Raw genomic sequence first — 25,273 nt, 5'->3', positions numbered from 1 at the left:
TACGGATTTCCAAGTTGACATGTTTCTCAGAGCTGCCTGGACATGCCTGACTCGACACAGTAACCTATTATCATGAGCACTGTTCACAAGCAACCACGGGCTACATCCACACATTATACAATCCAATACGAGCCCCAAGAAAGTATCCATCAGAGTCCAAAAACAAATGTCAGAAGTTAAAGAGGGAATCAGAACACAGACAGCTGTGACGGGATTCACTGTCAATGTCGTAGGAAATAACAGTGCTGGAGCCAGAGACAGACATGTCTGAAATAACCCGAGGGAGAATAAGAGTGCAAATAGGCTGCCAATTCCCATGCAGAGACTAATCCAGGAAGCGCAGGTGACGCTTCATCAAAATGTTCCTAATCTACAATTTGTTCCCTCAGAAATTTCAGTGGAACTCAACTTTGAAAAAAACTAGTCTCCTTTCTGCAAGCTGCTTGTCCTTAAATACAGTTGCTCAGTGTGGGTAGAAAGACACCGCTGACCGTGTCATTTTGCCGGTAAGGCTGCCTGTGTGAGCCATAAAGTGTTGGTGGGCAGATTTACAACCCAGGAACACACTTATGTAAGTATACACACTAAGTTCAAAGGCAACCCACTTTCATCTTGTAATCCAGCTAGAGTAGTATTTACACCCACACACCTTGAGTGTGCTTGGACACCTACTTGGTCGGAGGGGGTGGGGATTTGGAGGAACCGCTGCACACACCAACAAAGTGTAAGAATGTCAATGCCAATGTTATCTCACATGACCAACTGAGTCAACAGCAGGATCAATGGTATTTCTTTTTTTCTTTTTTTTAAATCACTGGTCAGTGCTGTATAACACGTCTCTTGCTCAACCCACACAGCACCGAAGCTTGCTTTGTTATTTCCAGTTAATCAGAATTAAAATTTATGGATCAGATAAGAAAAAAATCATGATGTGAGATAGCCCATCTGCCGAGTCTGCTGAAGGGTAACTGTACATACAGTGAAAATACATTTATGTTGCAGTTCAGCTGAAGTGCTTCATGTCTTGATGATACATTTTCCTTTGGTACACTTTGATCTCAACAAGCTGTTAAAGTCCATTAGTTGCCTTTGTCTCCCTCCGTCCTCGATTTTTTTCTCTCTCCTCAGCCAACCTTTCTAATTTCTCCCGTTCACCTCGCTGTGTTTCTTACTGGTAAATCGTCTCTTTGCGAGAAGTTTCTCTGTCGTCCCATTGAGCATGAGAACTTGGAGGGCATATTCCTGATTGGAGTCCAGTCCTGCCACTGTTGCCCGGCCCCGTGTGGTGGTCAGCATCAGCTCTGGCTGTGGCACCTCTGAAAGAGATGAGCGTTTTGGTTGAGAAATGACTGCCTGGGTCTAAAGGAAAAATCAGGGTTCCTGACATCACCTGACATCTTTTTTGCCAGGAACGTATTAGGAATAAGCAGCAGCAGGAGTGGAGTTAACTTCATTGTCATTACAACAAAAATTGATAGGAACTTGCTTTGATGAGCACATCATGCAAGACAGACAACAATCAACAAAGCACACTGATGAACAATAATGTACATAAAAGCATATACAGAACACCATGAATTTAAAAGCTACACTAAAAAGGGGACGTTCTTCTTTTGACTGGCTCAGATTCAGGCCTCCTCTCTCCTGAAGGAGATCAGTCTAATGATGTTCTGAGCCTTTCAGTGAAGCTAGAATTTATAAACTGAAGACAGAGATGGGAGGGAGGACATTTAAACTCCATCATGTGTTCTGCTGGTTTGCTGGCAATGTCAAGAGGTAGTTTCCCACATTTCCCTCTCCTGAAGTCTGTCATCATCTTTTTAGTTTTTACAATATTGAGCTGAAGGCTAGTCTCACTGCTCACGCTTAGAAGATCAGACACTTCCCTCCTGCTTGCTGACTCATCTGATCTTGTTATTAACATAAGCACTGCAGTATCATCAGCAAATGTAAAGATTTCAACTGAGTCGTCATAAGTAGTCCAATGATTTGAAGAAATAAAGCAGTGGAGAAAGGTTGTAACCCTAGCAAGCCCAAATGTGTGTTTAACCACTTGCTTCTAGTTCTGCAAGACGTTTTGTTCCAAATTTCATATTATTTCATCATTTTATCCTTAAACCTAATGTTCCTAATCAAGTTCTTTGAATTTCTAAATGCTCTTGTAATAGAATAATTAAAATACACAGTACAGCCTCAGTTATCGTCTTGCTCTGATATTATTTCACATCTCTCTTCAATTGCTCTCTCAACTTCTTCTTTGTACTGTGATAGTAAATGTCATTCTATTGTAACAGAATATTTACATTACATTTAAAAATCACTACCTCGTGATGTCTGGGTCACATCCACCTCTGCAAATGATTTTCCCAAGACATTGGGGTGTAAAAGTCTACATGTAAGCAATAAATAAGTGAGCCAAAATGTTTCATAAGCCATGTTGCAGAGCTACTGTTGGTCAAAATCATGAGGTCACCTAATTATCAGCTGAAGACTGAGATCAGCTGATTAAATGAGGTTGGAATGAAAACCTGCAGCCACACGGCCCTTTATGGAATAGTCTGGACATGCCTGGTCTAACTGGACTGGACTCTAAATGTCTCTGCTACAGTATTTCATTCTTACTTTTACAGTGGCATAGACAATACACGTATCATAATGCACAACCAGCTTCAACATCCACTGAAGCAACCTACTAGATTATGCACATTATTTCCAGTCATTGTCTGATCAGTCTCAATGTAACCCTTACAAACCTTAACAGTGAAATATGGAGTGTGTCCTTTATATCCATGCAGATAAACCCAATGTTAAATGAGCCTTAAATGCAAACTGTATTCACATTTTGACGAAAGCTAAAGCGAAGTCCCTCTTTCTTCTCCATCTAGTCCTCAACATTTTTTCTTTACTGTAAGTGATACACCCCTTCCTCCTCTGTCCACCAAATGGCAGACATATGTCTTAACCTGCAATTCTTTTTAATGCATTTTCCAGAGTGGTACCCTACACCTCGAGTCTCATGTTGGACTGAATTCTTCCTCTAAGCCCCCCTTTGTCTCTTTGGGACGTGCCTGGGCTTAGCTGCACAGTGTGGAATGGGAGATAAGAGGGTGACAGTGAGAAAACAATGTTAAGGAAGAAGTTAGAGGGGAAGGATCTCAGAATTGCAGATGTGAAGGAGGAGGGGAGGAGAAGGAGCTGCATTCTTATCCAAACCATCACCTGTGAAGCAAGACAGCCGACACGTTCACTGCAGAACTGAGATGAAAGACTTTTTCACACCACATTCATATGCTGTTTCAAACCAGAGGAGGGGGAATCAAGGCTTGTTCTTCAGACACATGCTGATATAAAGGTCAGATCAGCACTTCAATGACTTACACAATTTACTGCATCATCTCTTCTGTAGAGCATATGCAAAAGCACGGTATAATTTGCTCATTCTCTTAACTAGTTCTAACAACAGCAGACAGGTTTCTCAGAAGTTTCAGGCCAGGTTTCTCCAGAACTCCACAGGGTGTGATGTGTTTTGAGAGGAAAAAAATCACAAAGCATTTTATCTAATGCTGCGATGCAATCTTTTTTCTTTCTTATGTTTTCTTTTGTTGCTATCAACTGCGCCAGGGGGCTGAGATCCTCCTGCTTATGACGGAATGCATGACTCCAAAACCACCTGACACTTCAGGGCTCATATACTCATCAATCTCTCATGGAAGGAAAGTTATTCTGCTCTGCCCCAAATTCTTAGAGTAACAGATTTCTAGGAACCTGAGTAAATGCACTTAATCAACTGTCCAGGATATAACTTAAGTTTAATGTGGACTTCATCTTACAAGAAACAGTTACAACAGTGATAATTAGGGTCCCACGCAACTGTGATTGTATTTGTTGCACATGAAAGCTCCAATGTTGTGCAAGAATTTACTTTAATGTGATAAAAATAATAATTATAGCATTTACTTACTTTGTTGGATCTCTCACATTTGTCAGTTTGATAAAGAAGTAAGTAAATGCATGAAACAACATCAGTCATAGATAACTGGTTTTGGCTGCATGGTATCAAGTTAGATTTCACACACAGTGGGTTTCACACACATATTATTCATATTATTGTGCGTTAAAAATACATGTAATAAAATGCATTATTCTGCTCTGCACATGGTATTTTGTGTTGGTCTCTTGGTAAATAAAATACTGAAGGTCTTTGACATGATTATAATTCCAGACTTAGGGCACAGACTAGTCCTGATTATTCAGAACCATTACACAGTAAGAGGGAGACAGAAGCATGATACTTACACCTATAATTTGTCAAATTACTTGTCACTTAAAAGAGACATTAAGTGGCTCTAAGAACAAAAGGCCCTGACAAGCAAGCAATTTAGCAATCAAATAGTATTTTTAACTTGTGTGTTTTTAAAATTGACTCCACCACCTCTTCAATATCTGAGTGGTTTCTGTGAAACATGAAAAAAATTAAGACCCACTGCAACCAGGTCAGTACAGGCCTGTGGGTCTAATCAGTGTATTAATGAAATATGGTAGCCCACCAACCAATTCATTCTTTTTTCATAAATGCATCATTCCACAAGATTTGAAACGGCCTGTAGAGATTTGGGGAACAGAAATGTTGCTACCCTGGTGTGGCAACACAACACGGGAGTGAAAATCACAAATGAGCTGTGGGTGTGCATGGAAGCAAAGAAATTCAAATATTTGCTTTAATATTTTCTCCCTCAAATGTACAGAATACTTTCTTGTATAATTCCAAAGTGTCATATATCTTTACACATTGATTTATTGTAAATTAATATTTGACCTTTGATGAACTGTTTTGTTTATGTCATCAGGTCATTTTAGCAGCAGGGTAGTCTCACCTGAGATGGGCCGCACTCGGACCTTGTAGCCCTGAACAGGACCGTCTGCCTCCTTCCATTTCATTTGCAGTCTGTCCTCAGACAGGACCGTCAGCTTAAGACGACCTTGACATTCACAGAGACAAAAATTTCAGGTTTTAAAATGTAAGTGTCTGCAAGACAAGACTGAAGAGAGAGAGGAGAGCTTGACATTTGCAGGCTTTCAAGATCAAAGTAACAAGCTCTGAAACTTTCTTCATTCCTCCCGTTCTCCAGAACAGCCTAACCCCTCTCACTTCCTTCTCCAAAAGTCAAATCCATCTCTTGTTTCCACTTCATCTGCATAATTTCCAGCAGGGGTTTCCCAACAAGCAGTGCCTTTCATGTTTCTATCCTCTGGCCCTCCATCCATCCCTCTTTCCAGCTGCCCCTTCATCCATCAAAGCATGCCCTGTCCTCTTGTCTGGTATAGAAACAGGAACAGGACGCTGGTTGGGGACTTGAGGGTCAAAGGTCGTGTCAGAGGAACATCACAGAGTTACAGTGTGTCAGGGATTTGTATGTACTATGTGGCAGGGTAATAGATGGAGAGGAAGATGAGGGGGGAGGGGAAAACGGAAGCAAAGAAGACAGAGGATTGTAGACATGAACAGCATGAATCACAGAACTTTGTCTTCATCGCCTCAGTGGACATATGACCCGCAGCACTCAACACATCCTTTTCTGACTAGCATGTATGTATGTATGTGTGTATGTGTGTATGTGTGTATGTGTGTGTGTGTGTGTGTGTGTGTGTGTGTGACTGTGTATTTGAGCAGGGGGCCTCTGGAGGGTCCTCATCTTCTGGTGTGCCTGGCAGAGGATCAGATAGGGTCTGATGGGGATTTAGAGAGACTGAGGTCAAGGTCTTACGGACCCACTAACAAAAACAACTTTTCCACACAAGCAGGCAGATATGCAGACAAGCAGAGTAGTTGTGTTGTGCTGTCTGATTTGTGGGGCAAGAGCAGCTGGTCGTGGCCATCATTCTTTAGTTCAGCACTGAAATAATAAGTCCTTTGAGTCTTGCAGATTGTTTCTTTTGTGAGATTTTGTATGAAGTAACCACGAAATAAATATAGAAATCCAGCACTAGACAATATATCTTAAAAATAAGCATATCAATTAAATATGCATTATTAATTGATAAAAATCAAATTTTCATGATAATGAAACTGTATTCAGTTGGTCAGAACTATAGTCTGTGTATTGGTATGAGTGACTGTTTTAGTATATAGGCTTTGCTCACTGGCCCTCTCGCAACAATGTTTTCATGTTCTTATTCTAAACCTCTCTCATTCTTGAGTCCCCAGTCAGACTCCCCAGCTTTTGTGAGATCTGATCAATAGCATAATGAATCTAAAGTTGCCATATCATGCTTTGGTTCACAAAAACGATACAAAAGAGTACCTCCCATGAAGTCCTGCCGTCACAAATCAGTAGACAGACAGATACGTTTAGCAGAGTCAGTGTGGCAGGAGAGCAGAGTGAAGACCCGAAACAGTAGGAAAATATTTATAGTACAGCTGTCAACCACATGCGAGCAGGGTTGCAATATGACAGTCACAGACACAAAGAGAGAAGAAGAGTCTGTGTAACTTCACCATCATCTCCAGCTGTTTAGGTGACATACTCTTCTATTAGCAGTAATTAAATGGTTAACAAGGGGCATGAAAGGCACTCTACCTTGCCCATGGACCCCAGTGGACAGCAGCAAGAGGACACTGAGTATGAAACACAGCATTAGCCCAGAAGTTGATGATGATGATAATGATGATGATGATGATGGTGGTGGTGGTGGTGGTGATGATGACAAAAGGAGGCGAGGAGAGTGGAGCCTAGAAACATGGAAAACAGCGCTATGAATACTGAATATACTTATTCATTTTTATATTTATTCATAATTCAGAAACTTTTATTGATCATATATACAGTGGTCCATTGACCCAGTAGAGTCAAATAATCTGCATTTAATAGGTAAGAAAAACAAAGTGCAGCAGTAGAGGTGCCATCAAGATGTGTTTGGGTTTTGTGGGAAAACCTTATATCTCCTGTCAATAGACAAAAAAATAATCTGCAACAATTTATTTTGATAATCTATTCAGAAGTTATTTGTTGCAAGTTGCAGTATTATTCACTATGCTCTGATATGTTATAGCCCACAACAAAACAAATCAATTGAGAAAATCATCTGCAGATTAATTGACCATGAATATAATAAAATATTCAAATTTTCATTTTCATCTTCATTTTAATTTCTGAAAAGATTCAGTGGCTTCTGAATAGCTTTCGTGCCATCATAACAGATGGTAGAATAAATCTTTTTGTAAGATACCATTTTGGGAAAAATAAAAATAAAAACAGGCCCCAACAAATGTAACCTTCAACTTTTCCCATGGGAACTCTTTTATGGCTGACTCAGACTACAGGTGCTTCAGTACTTGTCCCCATTACAGACCTTCAAACTTCACACAGCTAATGACACACACAGGTCTGTAATATTAACAAACACACAGCACTTTAAGAGGCCATAAAACTAACACGCCTCTGTCTGAAAGGTCCAACATTTAACAGTACACTACATGTCCGCTAAATGTCTAATTCTGGATCCTTTGACTGCGTGCACTACGTAATTAGACTGTTTGATGCTTATTCTCGCTTGAAGAAAGATTGTTTGCAACCTTGGGCTGATATCAAGCACAACAGCTGTCTAGAGCCATTATTTCCACTCTGTTATAATACATCTGTGTACAGACATCATGATTAGGTATCATTTGCATTTCGTGAAACACAAGGTTGAATGACCTTCTGTTTAGCTTTTCAAAGGCCTGACTCCAACAAAATTGAGCTAAATGTAGCCTTTAATTCTGAAATACACAGGAAAACTGAAGGAAAATAATTATGCATTGTGTAGGCAGGTGCTCTTTTGAAAACAAGAGCGAAAACTCTGACATTTGTTCTCTGTCAATAAGAACATTGTTCAACAAAATGCGAGCAGAACAATGCTACAGTTAACTGTCTGCTAGCTCACAGACCTGTGACCGAGCATGAGAGAAGTGTAAAAAACAGAAAAGATCCCACGTTGTTTGGCAAAGTGGCATTGAAACATTTTTCACTTTGTCAATGTACTTTAATTTAGCTGCATTTCACTAAAAATCATGAGAAAAAAACATTCAAAAGGTGATTTTGCAGACGGCTTTCAACTCAAGTACCTCAGCCACATAATAATTGATTCGATCATGACGGAATTTGAAACTAGCTCTTTAAAGCCGTCCACTTCACTGCTGCGGCACTAACAAGGCACATTAAGGTGCAGTCATTTCACATCTCTTCAAATAAGGACTGGAATGACTGGAGACCATTCATTTTAGATTCAGTCAATATGGTCTCCAACCCTGCAGCTCATTGCTTGATTAAAATAAATGCTTTAGTTTCAATGGGCAGAGCTAGCCTTTGAAGTAAATTCGAGAAAAAATTACTATACTCTGACATCCCTGTCACCATCAACCACATTTTGTATAAAATTAACATATATATATAGTCAGCTTATTTTTTTATTTTATTTTTTTTATATTTTCTCTTTTTCTGTTGCTATTTTTTTTCCAACTGCTATTACCTGCTGCCTGTAATACCCAAATTTCCGCAGCTGGGGATTAATAAAGTCTTATCTTATCTTAACCTGTCTCCTTAACTCTATCAGGGGTCTGGCTCATGCGGCTTGGCATCACAGTTATTTTGTCAATCTCACATTTGAGACCTTGACTTTGATAACATGGAGAAGACTTTTAGGGCAGACATAGTTTGCCAATTCATTAATTAGTCGACCAGCAGTCAATTGGCCAACAACTATTATGATAACTAATTTATCATTTAAGACATTTTTCAAGCAAAAACTGCCAAACATTCCCTTGTTCCTTAAAAGCTTCTCAAAATTGAACGTTTGCTTTCTTTGTCTCGTGTGAAAGCACCTGAATATCTTTGGGTTTTGGACTGTTTATGAACTTATGATGGGCTCGTTAAAACGTTTCACATCATGACACAATATAGAATAATATCTGCATATGTTAGTGTCGCTTCAATTCATATCTTCATCTGTCCCTGTCTGAGCATTACCTCATGAACACAGGCCACACCTGAAGAGAGCTGAAGAGAAACTTCTAGTCTGCCTAAAGGCTTTACAGACCACCTGAAGCACAGCCCTCATGTGCAGTATGTAATGTGACTATGTTGCTCTCTATGTATGTTTTCTCACGTTTCACATGTACCTGCTTGCCTGAATGTTGCCAAGTCTGAGTTTAAACTTGAGCTGTATGTCGTGCGTGCCTATCTGCCTGCCTGTCAGACAGACAGAAAAAAGTGGGTGCTGTTATGAAATGCTGGTGGATCTTCATGCAGGGAGAATTGTCGAGTCTCTTCTTCTGATGACCCCCTTTTCAAATTCTGGGTGCATACAATCAGGTTATACAATGAATACAAATCAGAATGACAGCACTTTACTGTGGACTTCGCTGCCTCTGCCAGTCTTACCACCACTCACTTTTGAGTCATCTGAAGTCTTTGCATGAACTCCTAGGAGTATATGCAATAGACATTTATTCCACAGTGTGTATTCTAGCATTTGTGCATTGGCCTTTGGAATTCTAACAACCAACATGAAAAATGTTCTATTAATTATTCAGAGGTGATGTTGGTGCAATTTTGCACACTGGGTGCATCTGTAGATTACAACAATACAGTGAGATGAAAGTGGTCTCTCAACTTATGTAGGTCTGCAAGTAACAATTATTTTCACTGTTGATTAACCTGTTGATTAATTTCTCACTTAATCGATAAGTTGTTTGGTCTATAAAATGTCAGAAAACTGTAAAAAATGTCAACCGGTGATTCCCAAAGCGCAAGATGACGTCCTCCAATGTATTGTTTTGTCCACAACCTGAAGATATTCAGTTTACTGTCATAGAGAGGTCCAGAGCAAGACACTTCACATTTAAACAGATGGAATCTAAGGCTTTTGACTTTTCTTTTTATTACTCAATCTGATTAATGGATAATCAAAATGTTGGCTTTACATGTTGCTTCATGGGAGTGCCATCAAATGGAGAAAAAGACACCAAGTGCTCAGGTGGCCTACTGATGAAGGCCAGAATAAAAATGTGCAGCACTGGACAATCTCTTATTTTGAACTCAATAATGTCTGGTGGTTGACTGGCAGTTTTTCATGGTCTGGGGTGTAGCGGGTGGCGAATACAGCTGATATCAGCAGGTCCTCATTTATCTGTATACATGACTTGACCACACACAGTCCACACACGGAGCATGAAAGCGGCGGTTTGCAGACACTCACTGCTAGCTTAACCGATTAATTAGCAGCTAAAGGCAGAGTACATTAGCTTGTTGCTTGAAGTTAACTTTAATGCGCTACAGGCAAGATATTTCAATGTGTGCTGATTTAAATCAATAATAACTGAAAACTGACAATTATTTTTAATGTGTATATACTTGGCAAACAGGCAGCAAATAAACTGTCCCTTCCTCTGGCAGGCTAACGTTATTTTACAAACGTTTCGAACAATGGAGGCAACTAGCGTAAAGTTAGACTCTATGTGTGAACGTTAACCCATGTCTGTCGTTTACCTGAGACCAGACAGAGAGAAGACCAGGAACAAAAACTATGCTCAAACACCATGACAACTTCTTTTTCTCTCCTTCTCCGAGGAGCCAGGTGAGGTCTTACCTGGCTGCCTGCTGAGTTCACGTTATTCCTTCAGAGAGACTCCGCACGGCATTCCAGAGGTGGGATGTCAACAAGCGCCAGTTCCGCTGAACTGAGATCCAGCTCCGCGCATCAGGCTGGATCTGAACTCCCCCGCGTGAAACCCGAGAAGCAAGGCCCTCCTGCCGCCGCGGAATGGGCGTGGCTCCTCAGCAGCGCGAGCAGGGCCAGGGAGCACGAGCGGAGCACAGCGCTGTCCTACCTGCGCGCAGGGACTTATGGGATGGAGTCTCCATCCAACTGTAGCACGGGACTTCTGCCACATTTGACACAAGTAACGTGGGCCTGGCACTACTGACCACATTGTACTCCATCGATGTCCACGGCTTGCAGATGAACACTGTCATATTTTCCATGAAGACCGCATCGGCGGAAGTAATTTCCAAACAGCTGTGCTGGAACGTGACCATACTCGGAGGGTAAACTCTGACTGTGGCTGGCACGTCAACCAGGTGCAGGGCTGGTAAGTAGGAAGTGATTTGTGCAACTTCAATGCAGTGAGCACAGGCACTTTAAATGTAAGGCCTTTGCTGAAGTAAGAGTACACAGATTTTAGTGCTCTTTAAGGTACCTTTTCCAGCCATAAATGTAGAAGTATTCCAGTAGTAGAGTTGATATCAGGCTTTACTTCCTGCAAGACTACAGCTAATCAAGTTGAGTATAAATAAGCTCACTTCCAACAGTGATTGCTGATGTTAACATGGCATGTTGACCATGGGTAAACATAATTAATATAATCAAATGGATGGCCAGGATTGCAATTACATCAAAGCTGATAGGGAGGACTGTGACAGTTGTGCCATTTTAAAATGTGCTTCACGTATTAGTTACCACAATTTGCAGTTTTCACTTTATTTCTCAATGTATTTTAACAAAGCTGCATTTCACTGAAAATCATGAGAAAAAAAAACATTCAAAAGGTGATTTTGCAGACGGCTTTCAACCCCAGCTCCTCAGCTACATTACTGATTCGATCATGGTGGACTTTGAAACTAGCTCTTTAAAGCCGTCCTCTTGACTGCTGCAACGTTAACAAGGCACATTAAGGTGCAGTCATTTCACATCTCTTCAAATAAGGACTGGAATGACTGGAGACCATTCATTTTAGATTCAGTCAATATGGTCTGCAACCCTGCAGCTCATTACTTCATTAAAATGAATGCTTTAGTTTCAGTGGGCAGAGCTAGCCTTTGATGTAAATTTGAGAAGAAATTACTATACTGTGACGTGTCCCAAAATCACATAAAATCATGTTCAAAGGGCCTCATTCTGACCTTTAACTCAGGGGTCTGGCTCATGCAGCTTGGCATCATAGTTATTTTTCACATTTGAGGCTTTGACTTTGATAACACGGTGTAGACTTTTAGGGCAGACACGGTTTGCCATTTCCTTAATTAGTCGATCAGCAGGCAAATAGTAAACAACTACTTTTATAATTAATTCATCATTTAAGACATTTTTCAAGCAAAAACTGCCAAACATTCCCTTGTTCCTCAAAAGCTTCTCAGAATTGAAGGTTTGCTTTCTTTGTCTTGTGTGAAAGCACCTGAATATCTTTGGGTTTTGGACTGTTTATAAACTTGTGATGGGCATTTTTTCCAGACATTTTTTTACACCAAACAACTATTCAGTTAATCAGGAATAACAGAATAAAAATGCAGCATAACCTCCAGATAGTAATTGTAAGTTGCAGCTGGAAAGACCCCATTGATCTATATGTATTAACTTGTATTGTTAGCTTAACTCTGCCCACAAATGAGAACAGTACCACCATCTGCAAAAATGTGCAATCTACTATGATCTCATTTTTACACAAAATAAGTTAAGGATGTTTCTTTCTGGGAATCAGGCAACACACTTGAGGGAAAGAAATAATGCAATCTGAAGTTAGGTTCTCACTATGCATTATGGGATACCAGGACACATCGGATTCTAGTTGATTATTCCTAAGCCAGACACTTGTAACCTCATGAAAGAGTTTGTACAATTGTCCTTCACTTTTCCTCACAGTCTGTTCTATAGGGCGCTGAGCCATTTCACATAATGCCTTTCATGTTATTTATACTACTGTATGTAAGTATATATAACAAAATAAAAAGATATGTCTACAGTGTGACAAGCATCTAGCAAAGAAAAATGAGCCACTACAAATCAAGGTGTCAAAGTATCCCTTTAAAGCTTTAACACTCTCTCTCACCATACATCATACTTTGTTGACACTCGGACGAATTAGCTACATTTCTGAAGCTCCCCTAAGGCAAAAGATCATAACTTGTGTCAAGTCCACAGTTAATATACAGCTGACAATGAGGCTGGCCTGAAGATGTGATCGATGGAAGGAAGGAGCTGAAGAGGCTGTTCCCTCTTGTTGTAGTGTGCCAAGCGTAACAGTTTGTGCACGCTCTAGAGCTTTGATGTCACTGTTCAAACCATCTGATGGAAGAAATGTATAGGTATGAGCAGTATGAAGACAGTCCAGACTTCACTGGCCAGTATCCTGTGATGTCAGTGCAGAGTGATTTCCTGAGTCTCGTCTTCGTCTTCGTCAGCTGCTGAGTCCTCTCTGTCGTCTTCGTTTTGCCACAGTAATGGCAGCTCAAGCTCTGGGCTCTTACTGTTGAGCTGCCTTAAAGATGGGCCCTTATCTGAGGGAACATATCACAAAATGACCACATTACTACCACTTCTTAAAAGTCCCCCACCACTCAACCATTTTGTTTATTGCTACTTGATGTTTGAGCTTCACTTTGCAGGATGCTGTATGTGCACAGTTTGACGGCAGAAGACTGTTTTCACATTCACCTGCTGACAGGAGAATGTTTCTCTGTTAACCTTCAATCTGATTTTAACGTGTACGTATGGGCAGGATTTTTGGACATCACAACTGGTTTTGAAGTTGTCCAGTAACTTACATGAGCATAAGGTGGAAACTCACAGCCTAACAATGGACTTTTCATCTCATGCACAGCAGTTAAAGTTTGAAATGAAAAATATTTGCACATTCATAGATTTTCAAGTTATTATTAGTTATTATTCAAAGCAGAATATTCTATAAATCATTCAAAATGTCTGGTGTTTTTATATATTTAAGTCACTTAATTTTAACAGTGTACTGAACAATAACTCTAAAATGAACACTTACTTTTGGAATAATATGTTTTGAGTCCCACATGCAATGAAATGCCACACAGACACACAATGAATCCCAGCCAATTAAGCGCGCTCATTTTGTCTCCCATCAGAGATGCTGCCAAAAGCAGAGTGCACACCTCCTACGGAAACACAAGACATTAAAAAGAAAGCATAAAGGGTGTATTAGAAAGAAGACCAGAACACTGGAGAACGTATGAGGTTTTACAAAGATGCTATACTCTTCATGCAGCAAGAAACAGACATTGTTGGATAAATGAAAACTGGAGACAACTTTTGATATGCTTGGATCTTTAGCAATAGCAGAGCTGCTGACGTTTCCAAACTTTCCGAGATAAAATTCTGGTACAGTTTACAATTTACAGGTTCATCAGGTTTCCTGGCTTTGTTTGACCAACTGATTCCACAAGAAAATCATAATACGCACACAATTAAAAGGTACCTTAAAAATCCCTGATATGGATAAAGTGAGGCTAGAGGTCCGGGAGACGAGCAGGAACTCTGCGAAGCCTAAACCAAAGGCCAGTGAGCCGCCGATACTCAGCGTGAGGAGCGAATACAGGAGAGGTGAGAGCTCCGTCACCCGGAATAACTTTTCTGAGGTGCTGAGGCTCAGCCCTGGAAAAAAGACAGAGAGGAGAATCTACAATGAAGTTTCCATGGCTTGCTTATAGGACTTGCCCATTGATATCCCACTGCTTCAACCAGCAAAGGTTTACTTCCAAACTTGGGGGCATTTGTAGGTGGCGATACATTGGAAGAGACTCAGAGACAGTGAAAACAGTAGTGACACTCTGATATGGAGTCATAATTGGATTAAGGTGCTCATATGGAAACATTTTGCATTTGGTAGTCAGACTATATACTGGGATTACGCGACATATCTTAATTGAACTGTCCTCACTCTGACTCGGGACATAATCGTTTTAACACAGTCAGGTTTTGGCATTCACACAGGCTCTACCTCACTCTCATAACTGCCAAAAATCACATTACCACTGGACTATTATGAGACAATATTGTGTCTGTGGCTACTTGTTATATTGGCTATCCAACATGCAAAGCATGACCTCTGCACAACACAACTGACGGTCCCAACCCCATTGATAAAGCAAGAAATTCCACTAATTAACCCTGATAAGGCACACCTGTGAAGAAAGGGTGGCTATTTTGAAGAAACTAGTGAGAATCTATAATGTAAATAGTCATGAAAAGTCAAGAAAACTCATTGAATGAGAAGGTGTGTCCAAACTTTTGGCCTGTACTGACAGACCTTATGGTAATCAGTTTTATGAAGAAAGGATTAACCATTGGTCTGTACAGAGGGGACTCTGAAATACCATACATAGTTTAGTTTACTGCAGTGACAAGAGATGAGTGCAGATGACAAACCACAGTTTAAGGTGATACTCACCTTCATTATACAGGAAGAGGGGAAAGAGGCCAAGGAACATGAGAGGTTGGAGGTGGTACAGGGCATCTATTGGGTTCTGAAGGCCTGGAGGAAAGTAAAACATATACAAAACACAAATTTAGATATACCGAATAGTGATAACAGAGGTTACATTATAAATCTTCTCTCAGCTGCATGTTAAGTATATGTTTTGATTGGGGTGATATTAAACAAAGTATTTAGAACTTTTCAGAAGTGAGAAGTGAGCCTCTTTAAGAGCCGTTTCCTGAACAGCTAAAATGCTGGATTGTTTATGTCTAGAATTTTTTAGCACTGCCAAGCCTATATGTGTATTATGTAGCCACAGTGCCCACAAGCAATAGCAACAACCCTAGCAGGACTGCTCCACATGTATTTATCATTTTCACTTTGACAGTGACTCAACACTGACCCAGCTCTGCCTTCTGCATGAGGACCTGAGTGAGGGTCCAGCGGATCCCCCCTATGAAGGACGCCAGCAGCACCATGATGAAGCCCTCCAGGTTGAATTGGGTTGACTCAAATGTAAACATAAAGAGACCACTGGAGATCAGCAGGACCACCAGGATCAGGAATGGGTTCTGCTCGAAAGAGAGAGAAGAGACAGCGATAAAAAAACGGGAGGAAAAATTAAGATGAGAAATCCAGAAAAAAAGCCCACAGAGGACAGGGAATGGAAATAGAAGACAAAAAAGGGGGGCCCTGACAGAAATAAAGACGAACCACAAAAAAATGGATGCAACTGAGGATATGGCAAAATGCATCATTAGCACCCTAAACTTTTTGATCTGCTGTTTAATATGACGACAATTCTGTACAAGGAAAATGCTTTAAATATCTTTTATATATACAGGCCCATCCTGTAGCATTTTGACAACACTGAGTTTGAAATCATTCATATTTGTGATCATACAAACTTTACAACAGGCCATGTTGGACTTCCTTAGCTCTCTTCCCTTCTTGAGTAGGAGCTGAATTTGCCACCAATATAGTGATCAGGTTAGGTTTTATTAGCTGCATAATACATTAAACTAGGTTCTATATGAAACCTATTGTACAGTATGGAAAAGTTAACTACTTAGCTTAACTACACAGCCCACATATACATTTCCTGATGATGTAACTTTTTAATATTAAACTCATGCATCAGGAGACAATTTAAATGATAAAGTGTGCATTTGGAAAATATTTTACCTGTCCAGAAGAAGCAATGAAAGCGTTTTGCTAGCAGCTCTGTGAGGCTACACAGCACTGGTTAGGCCTAAATGCTAAAGTCAGCATGCTAATGTGCACACAATGACAATGATAACATGCTGATGTTTAGCAGGAATAACATTTACAGTGTTCACCATCTTAGTTTAGTGTGTTAGCATGCTAATATGTCCTAATTTTAGAGCTAAACACAAAGTACAGCTGAGGCTGGTGGGAGCATCATTAGTAGCTAATTTGACCTGATGTTGGCGCTAGATTACAAGTCACAGGATCACCACAGTTATTAAAATTAAGAGGGGTGAGGGGTGCATGAATGTCTGTAACAAATTTCATGATAATCCATCAAGTTGTGGGAACATGTAACTAAATATCACCTGTTATGTTTGACCTGTGTGGACTTACTGTAGCACACCACTCAAATTACACATTGTAGCCTGAGAGGGAGCGCATGTATCATTATCCCAGCTGTGTGCTGGTACTTGAAAGGGAATGATCTCATAGATCTTACATTCTTACTAAGTAAGTAGAAAACATCATTTTAAAAAATGTAAAGAGACTCACATCCTGAACATCCGATGAAACATGCGGGCACTAGCTGTGGTTGCTAGGGGACTTGTGGGGTCCTGTCGTTTGTCGCTGCCTGACCACTCACTTTTACTGTTGCTTGTGCAACAAATGGATATGATTAAAAGTTCCTTTGTTACAGCCATCATGCATTTCCTCAGAGTTGCTAAACGTTCTGGTGTTCTATTTGTATGACTGTAAAATCCAGAAAACAGAACAATAGCATTTCCTCTTGCATGCACATAGAGTCTGCATGATAACTGCACTTCATTCTCTAAAACTGTCAGTATGACGAGGGAACATAAATCACAGAAACAGTTCTATCATTAAGCAATGATAGGAATGTTTCTGTCATGCCACTGTAAAAATGTATGTATATATGTGTAGTTAGGTCACTCACCGGCTCCTCTAGTTTAAAGACCAGGGAGAAAAAGAGGATAAAGAGCACTGCTGAAGACTTGGTCATGGTGTACCTTGAATGCCACAAAATAAGAGCCACACAATAGGATGGAACAATCCAATAACTAGTTAAATACAATACTGGTCATCTTAAATGTGTCAGTTCATAGTGAAATAGTATCTTCTATTTAAAAAGCCTGAGACACAAACTTACAAGCTAATGGTGATGAAGAGGAAGCTCCAGTTGGAAAGGCCAATATCCAGTGCTGTTGCCATGGCTGAGTAAGAAGGACAGAAAGACTTTTAGAAGACAAACATCTTGCAATAAATGATGTTCTCGTATCACTATGTTTGATGTATAAAGCAAATATGCTCATTTGTGGTTATGCTGTATTTTTATTACAACCTTCAACTATTCCTTCAGGTGTGATGTAATGTTTGTATCAATATGGACTTTAGTCAGAGAGCATGTGTTTACTCCAAGTATTCTTCACTGAAAGCTTAGTCAGTTTGTGAACGTGATAAGAGATGACTATCTGTCCCTTTCTGTCATTCTCTGTTGTCTGAGTACTTTGCAATGTCTTCAGAACAGTTGTGTAAAATTCCCCAGACTCCAGACCACTGACATCTCACCTGTCGGAGCTACTTTATGTAGGTAGTCTGTCCAGGTCAGGGTGATGCGGGGCTTCCCTGTCCAGCACTGCATGGCCTGCCGCGTCAGAGCAGAGAGGCAGAAGTTGATGGTGAGGTGAACCAATGTCATGAAGAGGGGATAGTGGAAGCCCTGAGAGACAGATGGACAGGGTCAGAGTCAGGGTCCTGGAGGATGGCCTAGTGGAGGTACGTGGTCCAGTGTCTCAGGGTATTCTCAGGGTCCTGAACCCTCAGGCACTGCTAGATGACCTACTTAAGACTTCTCCCAGGAGAGAAACTATACAGGTTACCCTTGGTGCCATGACAACAAGAGAAGAAATATATCTTAGATTATTTTCATTAATCATTCAAAATAAAACCATGCATGTCCTCAGCACAGGATGGGAAAAAAAACAATAGTGCTTTCTGGTCTTCTTCACTTACCTTCATCAGCCATTTGTTATAGAAGGTGATTCCTATAGAGAAGCCGTAGTAAAGGAAAACTAATCCAACTGTACGAAGCCCCCGACAAATGAACTGGACCGGGCACGCCATATGGGGCCGCCAGGGTCAGCGTCCAGGACAGACAGCTACTGAGGAAAGGTCATCTCCAAACTGAACCCGCACCACTTCCTACACACAGCGGAAAGAGAAGCAGATGGTGAGAGGGATATAAGGTCGGGCTTGGGTTGCATTTGTGGTCAGTCATTTTAGAGCTGAACAAGTAGAACACAGTTTGCTTTCAGAGTTGTAAATAAGGCTACGGCGATGTTACCTTGATCGCAACGTTTGTGTTAGCTCAAATTTGACAGCCACCATCAGCTAATGCTAGCTGTTAAACCACGTCAGCTAGTGGTAAGACACTATCAAGATAATGTTAAACACAGTTACCCAACAAATTATCAAACAGGAACTGAGTTACTTTACTAATACTGAGATAAAACAAACAGACTCGGCTAATATTAACTGATGAACTCACCGGTAAGATAACGGTGGCACTTACCAGATGGTTGTTTGGCTAAGTTTGACAGGTCCAGTTGTTTTATTGGCTCACTAACGTTCTATCCCATTGCTGTTAGCTCACATTAGCTTGCTATCCAGCTAATTCAATATCATGTTGTCAAGTTAATGATAGAAGCTCACCACATAAAAAATAAACAGTTACAGGTTATTTGTTGACGTAGAAAGTAACGCTAGGCTCCGCTAAGCTTGCGGCATCACTCGCCTTCTGCAACTTGTGACATGGGTACACAGTGCGTTCCCCCGGTACGTGTCCGGCGATACCCTCACACTGAACTCCATTGATCAATATCTATATTGACAGCGGCCATGTTAATTTCACGCCTACAAGACACATATGTCACAATCGAAGACATATCTCGAATCAGCGTGAGACATTTTTTAATTCGGCATGTACACAGCCCAACAACAAGTTGCATGATTTAATATATTCTGACTTTTTGTTTTGGTTGTTATTGCTCGGTACCGCCACCATTGAGATTTCCACTAAAACAATACGCACAAAAAGCATATAAAATGAAATTGTGGATCAATCAAGTTTGTAACGCTACACTCGCGGACTTGCTTTACCAGTTAACAGTAGCGCTATATAACGTTCAGACGTAACGTTAATCCACAGACACAGCGGTTTCAAAACGTCATCTTTTTTAAATAGAGTTTGGCTTCTGCCCGAATCCAACAAAATTGTCTTTTAAAGAGGCCTACCGTCAGTCATGTTGACTGTATGGCTGAGTAAAATGTGTCCCCTATCAAACTTTTTGATGTTAGCTGCCGTCACGCAATTCACTACTGGGGGATGTTTGTGTTGAAAGGAAACTAACCACAGGGGGCAGTATTTTCTATAGCAATCCTTTTTACTCTCCAAATCACTTCCGCAGTCGAGAAGCCAAAGGCGGAAGTCAACAGAGACCGCGGACTGTTGTGAACCTCTGCTGAGCTAAAAGGTAAACCTGTTTTGCTAGGAAGCATGTATTGATTTTAACTCAACATAATAACAAATTAGATTTAATGTTAGACACGTTACTGCTCAGCGGCGAAGTGCTTGTACTGCTCGTTAGTTAAAGCAGCGTGTTCCTGTTTTATTCAGCAGAATGGCGGATGAAGAAGACGAGACTGGCTTTGATGAGGAGGTGGAGGACGGATCCAGTGGAGTAGATGTCGGCCACGGGAAGAGAAAGAGGCTCTTCTCGAAGGAGCTCCGGTGCATGATGTACGGGTTTGGAGACGACCAGAACCCGTACACAGAGTCTGTGGATATTCTGGAGGACCTGGTGATCGAGTTTATCACGGAAATGACCCATAAAGCTATGTCCATCGGACGCCAGGGCCGCGTCCAGGTGGAGGACATCGTTTTCCTAATTCGCAAGGACCCCAGGAAGTTCGCCAGAGTCAAAGATCTGCTGACCATGAACGAAGAGCTGAAGAGAGCCCGGAAAGCTTTCGACGAGGCAAATTATGGATCCTAACCTGACCAATCATATCAGACACTATTTGGACCTTCACCTAATTTGGCATTTTATTTCTTTTTGATTGCTGAAACGTTCATTCACTGACTTGTGTTCTTGAGGAGTTTGTTCACACCTGACTTGTCAGTGTCAGTGTGTTTATGATGTGTGATGTGCATCATTTTATATGGAGTAACCGCTGTGTCCGATGTCATGCTGTGTGGGACTGTTTCAATAAAGTTGCATATTGGCATTAATGTTAATTTGTGTACCAGAAGAGACTCTTCCTTACATGTGCACTGTGACATTTATAGCTTAACATCACAAGCACAAATACACCGAAGCTTCAGTATGGCAGCATCATAGTGCACTAACTGTAGATCTTTAATGGCTGTTAACACACTTTCAGTTGCATCATGACACCATAGCTCTTACAATCAAACTACAGACGTCACCCTTGACTCTGGGAAAGTGTGTTGGAGAATCTTTTGCGATGTTCTGACATTTTGTAGGCAAAGTAATTAACTGAGATAAAAATCCGCACATCATTTGATAATGAAATCATTAGCTGCAGGGCAAGTGGTGATGTTTGACATTTTTTGGTGAAAGCAAATTGGCTCCTCTTGGTGCTGATAATTCCGCATGCTGGAGCCCTTATTAAACGGCATGATGCCGCCACCAATTCTGGGCCTTACAAGAAAAAAAAAGAAAGATCAGTGTCCTTTATTGAAAAACTGGTGGGGTTTTTGTGTGTCCTTTGCAGGGACCAGTTGCATAAAACTATGAAGAGCCATCGCTAAAAATGTTTGTCACCTCGTCGTTACGCGCAATAATTTCGTACGGCTCTAACTTTTTATAGCGCCCAAAGTGCTTCGCAACTGATGATAAAAAGACCATTAAAACAGGGATGATGATGGCTCAGCTGATAAAAAGAATGCTGAAATGAATCACTTATAAATCCTTTAAATGCGCCTCTGAGTCACATTGTACAGGACGCCGTGTAGACACAATCAGTGAAATTGGTAAATAACCTAAACAGTGTTTAGATCAGTGTACATCTCGTATGTTATATCACCCGCAGTAATCTCCGGGGAACTGCGCAAACCTGGTCTGAAGCATGCTTGAGTTGCGCGCAATCTCACCGCACACTCTTCTTCTATAAATACCAGTTTATGTGCGGGGAATGGTGCGCGCATGGTTTTTGGGCGTGCGCATCCTTTCTACATTTAGCCCCAAGCGTGGCCCTAAAATTGGCACCACCTTACACGCCACCTGTGTCAGCAGCAATGCCTTCAAAGTCTACAGTATGATGAGCGCAAAAGCAGGTGAGGGCGCCAAGACGGATGTGCTTCAAACAAAATGGACAAAAAGAAGAAACAAACAGATTTTATTGATATTCCTCAAAACAAAATTTTTACACAGACCACAAATATGACAGACCAACTACAAGTGAGCATGTGTTTGTTCATTTATTCAGTTCAAGCAAGTTTACTTATTTGTACAGTGAAGTGGTTGACTTAATTGGTCTAAGCAGCAGGTAACAGGCTGCCGTTCTATCTAGACTAGATTCTAGATCAGAGCTTTTCCAGCATGACGGGGGGGTCGATGGTGACATGAAATGCACACCGCAACTTGCAGATAATTTCCTCATGGCATTTGTGGCCTGTCTGCATTCACAAGCGAGCTGGGGAAGAGTTTAGCCCAGCCAACGACCCCCGCCGGGTGCCCTAGCTGTCTGTTGAGGTTGTCTATAACGATGGAGAAGAGAGCCAGTGAACCAGGTGGACAGGAGGGGGGACGGGTGTGTGGGGGTGGTTTGAGTGGATCAATAGGGGGTCGGATGCGTCCAGAATGGGGCTTCACAGGGGGAAGGAGGAATGTCCATGAGTCTTTCTGGTTTTACTGCACATTCTCCATCATCTTGAGGAATTCTGGAAAATAGAGATGGGACGGCGTTATTTAGATGGAAAGTTCCACTTGCCTTGATCATCATCAGCAGCAAACTTAATAACTTAAACAAATGAAAAGCAAAAGCAAAAGCAAATGAGCTGCTTTCCAATCAAGACAGATTGTCAACTTCAAATGAGTAGTTCGGCATCATCATCATCATCATCATCGTGCATGTACCGTCAAAGTCCAGCATGCCGTCGGCGTTCTTGTCTCCATCCTTCATCAGCTCATCAATCTCGTCCTCTGTGATGGCCTCGCCGGTGCTGCGGATGATGAGGGCGAACTCCTCTCTGTCGATGTAGCCGTCGCCGTTCCTACGCAAAAGACAGAAATGTGTGAAATTACAAACACCAACAAAAAGAAAACAAAACGCTGTGTGTACAGCACACCAAGTAGCCTAAACCACTTTAAAACTTCTTTGCAATAATAGTGTGCACGTACTTGTCGAACACACGGAAGCACTCTGCCAACTCTTCCTCGCTCTTGCCGGCCTGGTCCTCCTTTAGCAGCCTCACCATCATGACCAAGAACTCCTCGAAGTCAATGGTACCGCTACCTGAGTGTGACACAGAAGCCACATAGCTGATTAACAATGGTCAGCCCGACGGAGAGCACAAGGCCCCCCGCTCCATGTGTGACACAAGTGCGCTTATCTTTGCGCACAATTTTGCGCATGAAATTATGAAGAAAATGTCATTTTAGAAAAGCAACTCCTGCAGTGCCGTGCAGCATTTAGGATCAACACTCTCTCATTGTGCACCTGACCAACGCCCAATCACAGAGGTTCCAAGTAATGTTAAAAAGTTTCTTGGTTTATTTGAGCTGATGTGGAAACATAACGTGTCGCAGTCTTGCATCGCGTTTGCGTTAAATCACTCGTTGCGCACAATAGGCCTACTGTGTTGGAATCACTATTATCCATCGCTCACCGTCCTCATCGACCTCCTCGATGATCTCATCCAACTCCTCTCTTGTCGGGTTCTGGCCCAGCATCCTCATCACGGTGCCCAACTCCTTGGTGCTGATATCACCGCCGCCGTCGGTGTCGAACATGTCGAAGGCGGCCTTGAATTCTGGAGAGATCAGAGTTGACTGAATGTGACTCAAAAACCGGGCTTATTTGTGCGCAATATCTACTTGGCTGTTACTACTGGTGAGCAGCAATTCATCGCAGTAAGACAAGAACGCTGCACAACTAAGTTTCTGTCTAAAAACAGGTGAATCTGCCTCCATCTTAGCCTATATAATAGTGCTGGGAATTAGTCCAGGCAGAGGATCTAAAACTGTGTGTTTATTCTAAAAGACCTCATTCTGACAGAAAAATTCTAGGTGGCGGAATTGGATGACTCACTTCATTTTAATGTGTCGTGATGTGATTACGGAAAACAACGAGGCCGCTAATCTCTTGATTAGTAATCTGCTACATTACTAGTTCCTGGACAAAGTAACGACATTACTTAAGTAAGGCGTACTCACCAGCCAGCATTTCCTCGCTCAGGTAGGAGCGGGCCTCTTGTTGCGCGTCAGTCTGGAAGAAAACAGGACCAATTCTTTCACTCCATCATTCACTGCGTGCTTCATTTAGACGTCATTAATCATTCCACTTAAAACCCTGCACACTAAGCTGATTTCAGGCCAAGTTGTCATGGCGACAGTAGCCATTTCCTGACCAGAGAGGCTGCTCTTATGATTTCTTTTTCTAAATATTAAAATTACTTTAAAGACCACGTAAATGTCTTCATTTACTAATGATACCAGGGAATCATAAAATATCATTACGCACAGTACAGAAGATACATTTTGGGAATATGACGGAAATGTGAGGATTATTCTATATTCCGTTTTTTTTCTTTTTATTTCTTTTTTTTCTTTTTCTTTTCTTTTCTTTTTTTTTTTTACATCACTGTATGATTCATTTTTGTGACATTAACAAGCTCCCATTAGTCAAGCCTTGCAGGACATAGCGGCTGAGCCTCAGATGGATTCTTGAGCTTGGTGAAAATTAGTCCTGCTATTTGTGGCTCAACACCTCAGGTTCTCTGTATAAGGCCTGCAGACATGCAATCCCCGACGATCTGTCGCCTCAGCAGAATCCACACCTTCCCAGCTGACACCCACCCAACTCCTCATCTCAACTTTCAACTAGGATCAGTAATATTTGCACTATTTGCTCACTAAATGTGAATCTCGAATTTATTCAGAATTTTATTCAAATGAACTCAAACTATTTCAAATGTGGAAATTAATAAAATGCAGAATTTAGAAAAAACACATCTGATGTAGAAATTTTAAGGGAAAATAACAGATAGACATCTATAGCTTAACAGATACAGATACTTAATCACGAAACTTCCAATTCACAGGCTGTCATTATTATGGGTTAATAACTAATGGCTGTTTGACTGACCAACTTGGACTAGTCCAACGAGTCATTTGCACAATTGATTTTTCTTACCATGTTTGTGGATTAGCTTTTCCCCCCCAAATATCCAAGGAAACAAGAAAAGCCCAAAGGAGTGGTCAATCCGCGTGCACCCCAACAGAGAGACTAGACGTCAAGTGAAGGGTCAGACACACTTTAAACGGCACAGCCAGGTCCCGCCCCCTGCCTCCCACAGGCCTCCAGATTTAGTACCCTGAACTTTTAGGGTTCTGGGCCACTACGAGCCAATCACACTTTGGAGTGGAAAGCTCTTGTTTCTTGAAGATGCAGGTTTAAGAATGTAAAAGAGGTTGAAGCGGAGGGTTTAGCACTTTTGTGTTCCAGGTCAAGGTAGAGAAATGTACAGTAGGGAATGAAGAT

At 41.3% G+C, this 25,273-nt stretch overlaps 4 protein-coding genes across 7 annotated transcripts in view; 1 reads left to right on the top strand and 3 right to left on the bottom strand.

The window, feature by feature from the left end:
* LOC121612257 (collagen alpha-1(XX) chain) overlaps window positions 1–10,743 on the bottom strand; it is a 35,989-nt gene extending 25,246 nt beyond the window's left edge. For both annotated transcript variants that reach the window (XM_041945015.1, XM_041945016.1), the window contains exons 1-4: window positions 10,627–10,743; window positions 6,579–6,730; window positions 4,875–4,979; window positions 1,173–1,316 (exon numbers count right to left, since the gene is read on the bottom strand). In XM_041945015.1, coding sequence (XP_041800949.1) covers window positions 1,173–1,316; window positions 4,875–4,979; window positions 6,579–6,636 — 307 coding nt within the window. In that variant the 5' untranslated portion in view covers window positions 6,637–6,730; window positions 10,627–10,743. The remainder of the gene's footprint in view (window positions 1–1,172; window positions 1,317–4,874; window positions 4,980–6,578; window positions 6,731–10,626) is intronic.
* A 758-nt stretch (window positions 10,744–11,501) lies between these two features.
* Window positions 11,502–19,891, bottom strand: slc35c2 (solute carrier family 35 member C2). Of its 2 annotated transcripts, none has more exons than XM_041945017.1 (10): window positions 19,781–19,891; window positions 18,500–18,688; window positions 18,056–18,206; window positions 17,637–17,700; window positions 17,424–17,496; window positions 15,660–15,828; window positions 15,230–15,313; window positions 14,258–14,433; window positions 13,808–13,937; window positions 11,502–13,310 (listed from the first exon to the last, which is right to left on the bottom strand). In XM_041945017.1, exons 2-10 carry the CDS (start codon window positions 18,608–18,610, stop codon window positions 13,171–13,173), a joined length of 1,098 nt encoding a protein of 365 aa, XP_041800951.1. In that variant the 5' UTR covers window positions 18,611–18,688; window positions 19,781–19,891; the 3' UTR covers window positions 11,502–13,170. The 2 variants fall into 2 exon arrangements, with proteins under 2 accessions (XP_041800951.1, XP_041800952.1); XM_041945018.1 differs by lacking the exon at window positions 19,781–19,891 and adding an exon at window positions 19,059–19,738.
* A 44-nt stretch (window positions 19,892–19,935) lies between these two features.
* On the top strand, window positions 19,936–20,783 carry taf13 (TATA-box binding protein associated factor 13). Of its 2 annotated transcripts, none has more exons than XM_041945020.1 (2): window positions 19,936–20,019; window positions 20,163–20,783. In XM_041945020.1, exon 2 carries the CDS (start codon window positions 20,167–20,169, stop codon window positions 20,539–20,541), a length of 375 nt encoding a protein of 124 aa, XP_041800954.1. In that variant the 5' UTR covers window positions 19,936–20,019; window positions 20,163–20,166; the 3' UTR covers window positions 20,542–20,783. The 2 variants fall into 2 exon arrangements, with proteins under 2 accessions (XP_041800954.1, XP_041800955.1); XM_041945021.1 differs by having other exon boundaries at window positions 19,938–20,019; window positions 20,166–20,783.
* A 1,108-nt stretch (window positions 20,784–21,891) lies between these two features.
* Window positions 21,892–25,031, bottom strand: tnnc2 (troponin C type 2 (fast)). Its single transcript, XM_041945275.1, has 6 exons — window positions 24,926–25,031; window positions 23,947–23,998; window positions 23,400–23,543; window positions 22,912–23,026; window positions 22,648–22,784; window positions 21,892–22,451 (listed from the first exon to the last, which is right to left on the bottom strand). The coding sequence occupies exons 1-6, from the start codon at window positions 24,926–24,928 to the stop codon at window positions 22,420–22,422; spliced, it is 483 nt and encodes a 160-aa protein (XP_041801209.1). The 5' UTR covers window positions 24,929–25,031; the 3' UTR covers window positions 21,892–22,419.
* Between the last annotated feature and the right edge of the window lie 242 nt (window positions 25,032–25,273).

Source organism: Chelmon rostratus, chromosome 10 (assembly GCF_017976325.1).
Source record: "Chelmon rostratus isolate fCheRos1 chromosome 10, fCheRos1.pri, whole genome shotgun sequence".
In the NCBI taxonomy this organism is placed as follows: Eukaryota; Metazoa; Chordata; class Actinopteri; order Chaetodontiformes; family Chaetodontidae; genus Chelmon; species Chelmon rostratus.
The sequence above is the reverse complement of the archived record's forward strand: the minus strand, read 5'-3'. Positions and strand labels throughout refer to the sequence as shown.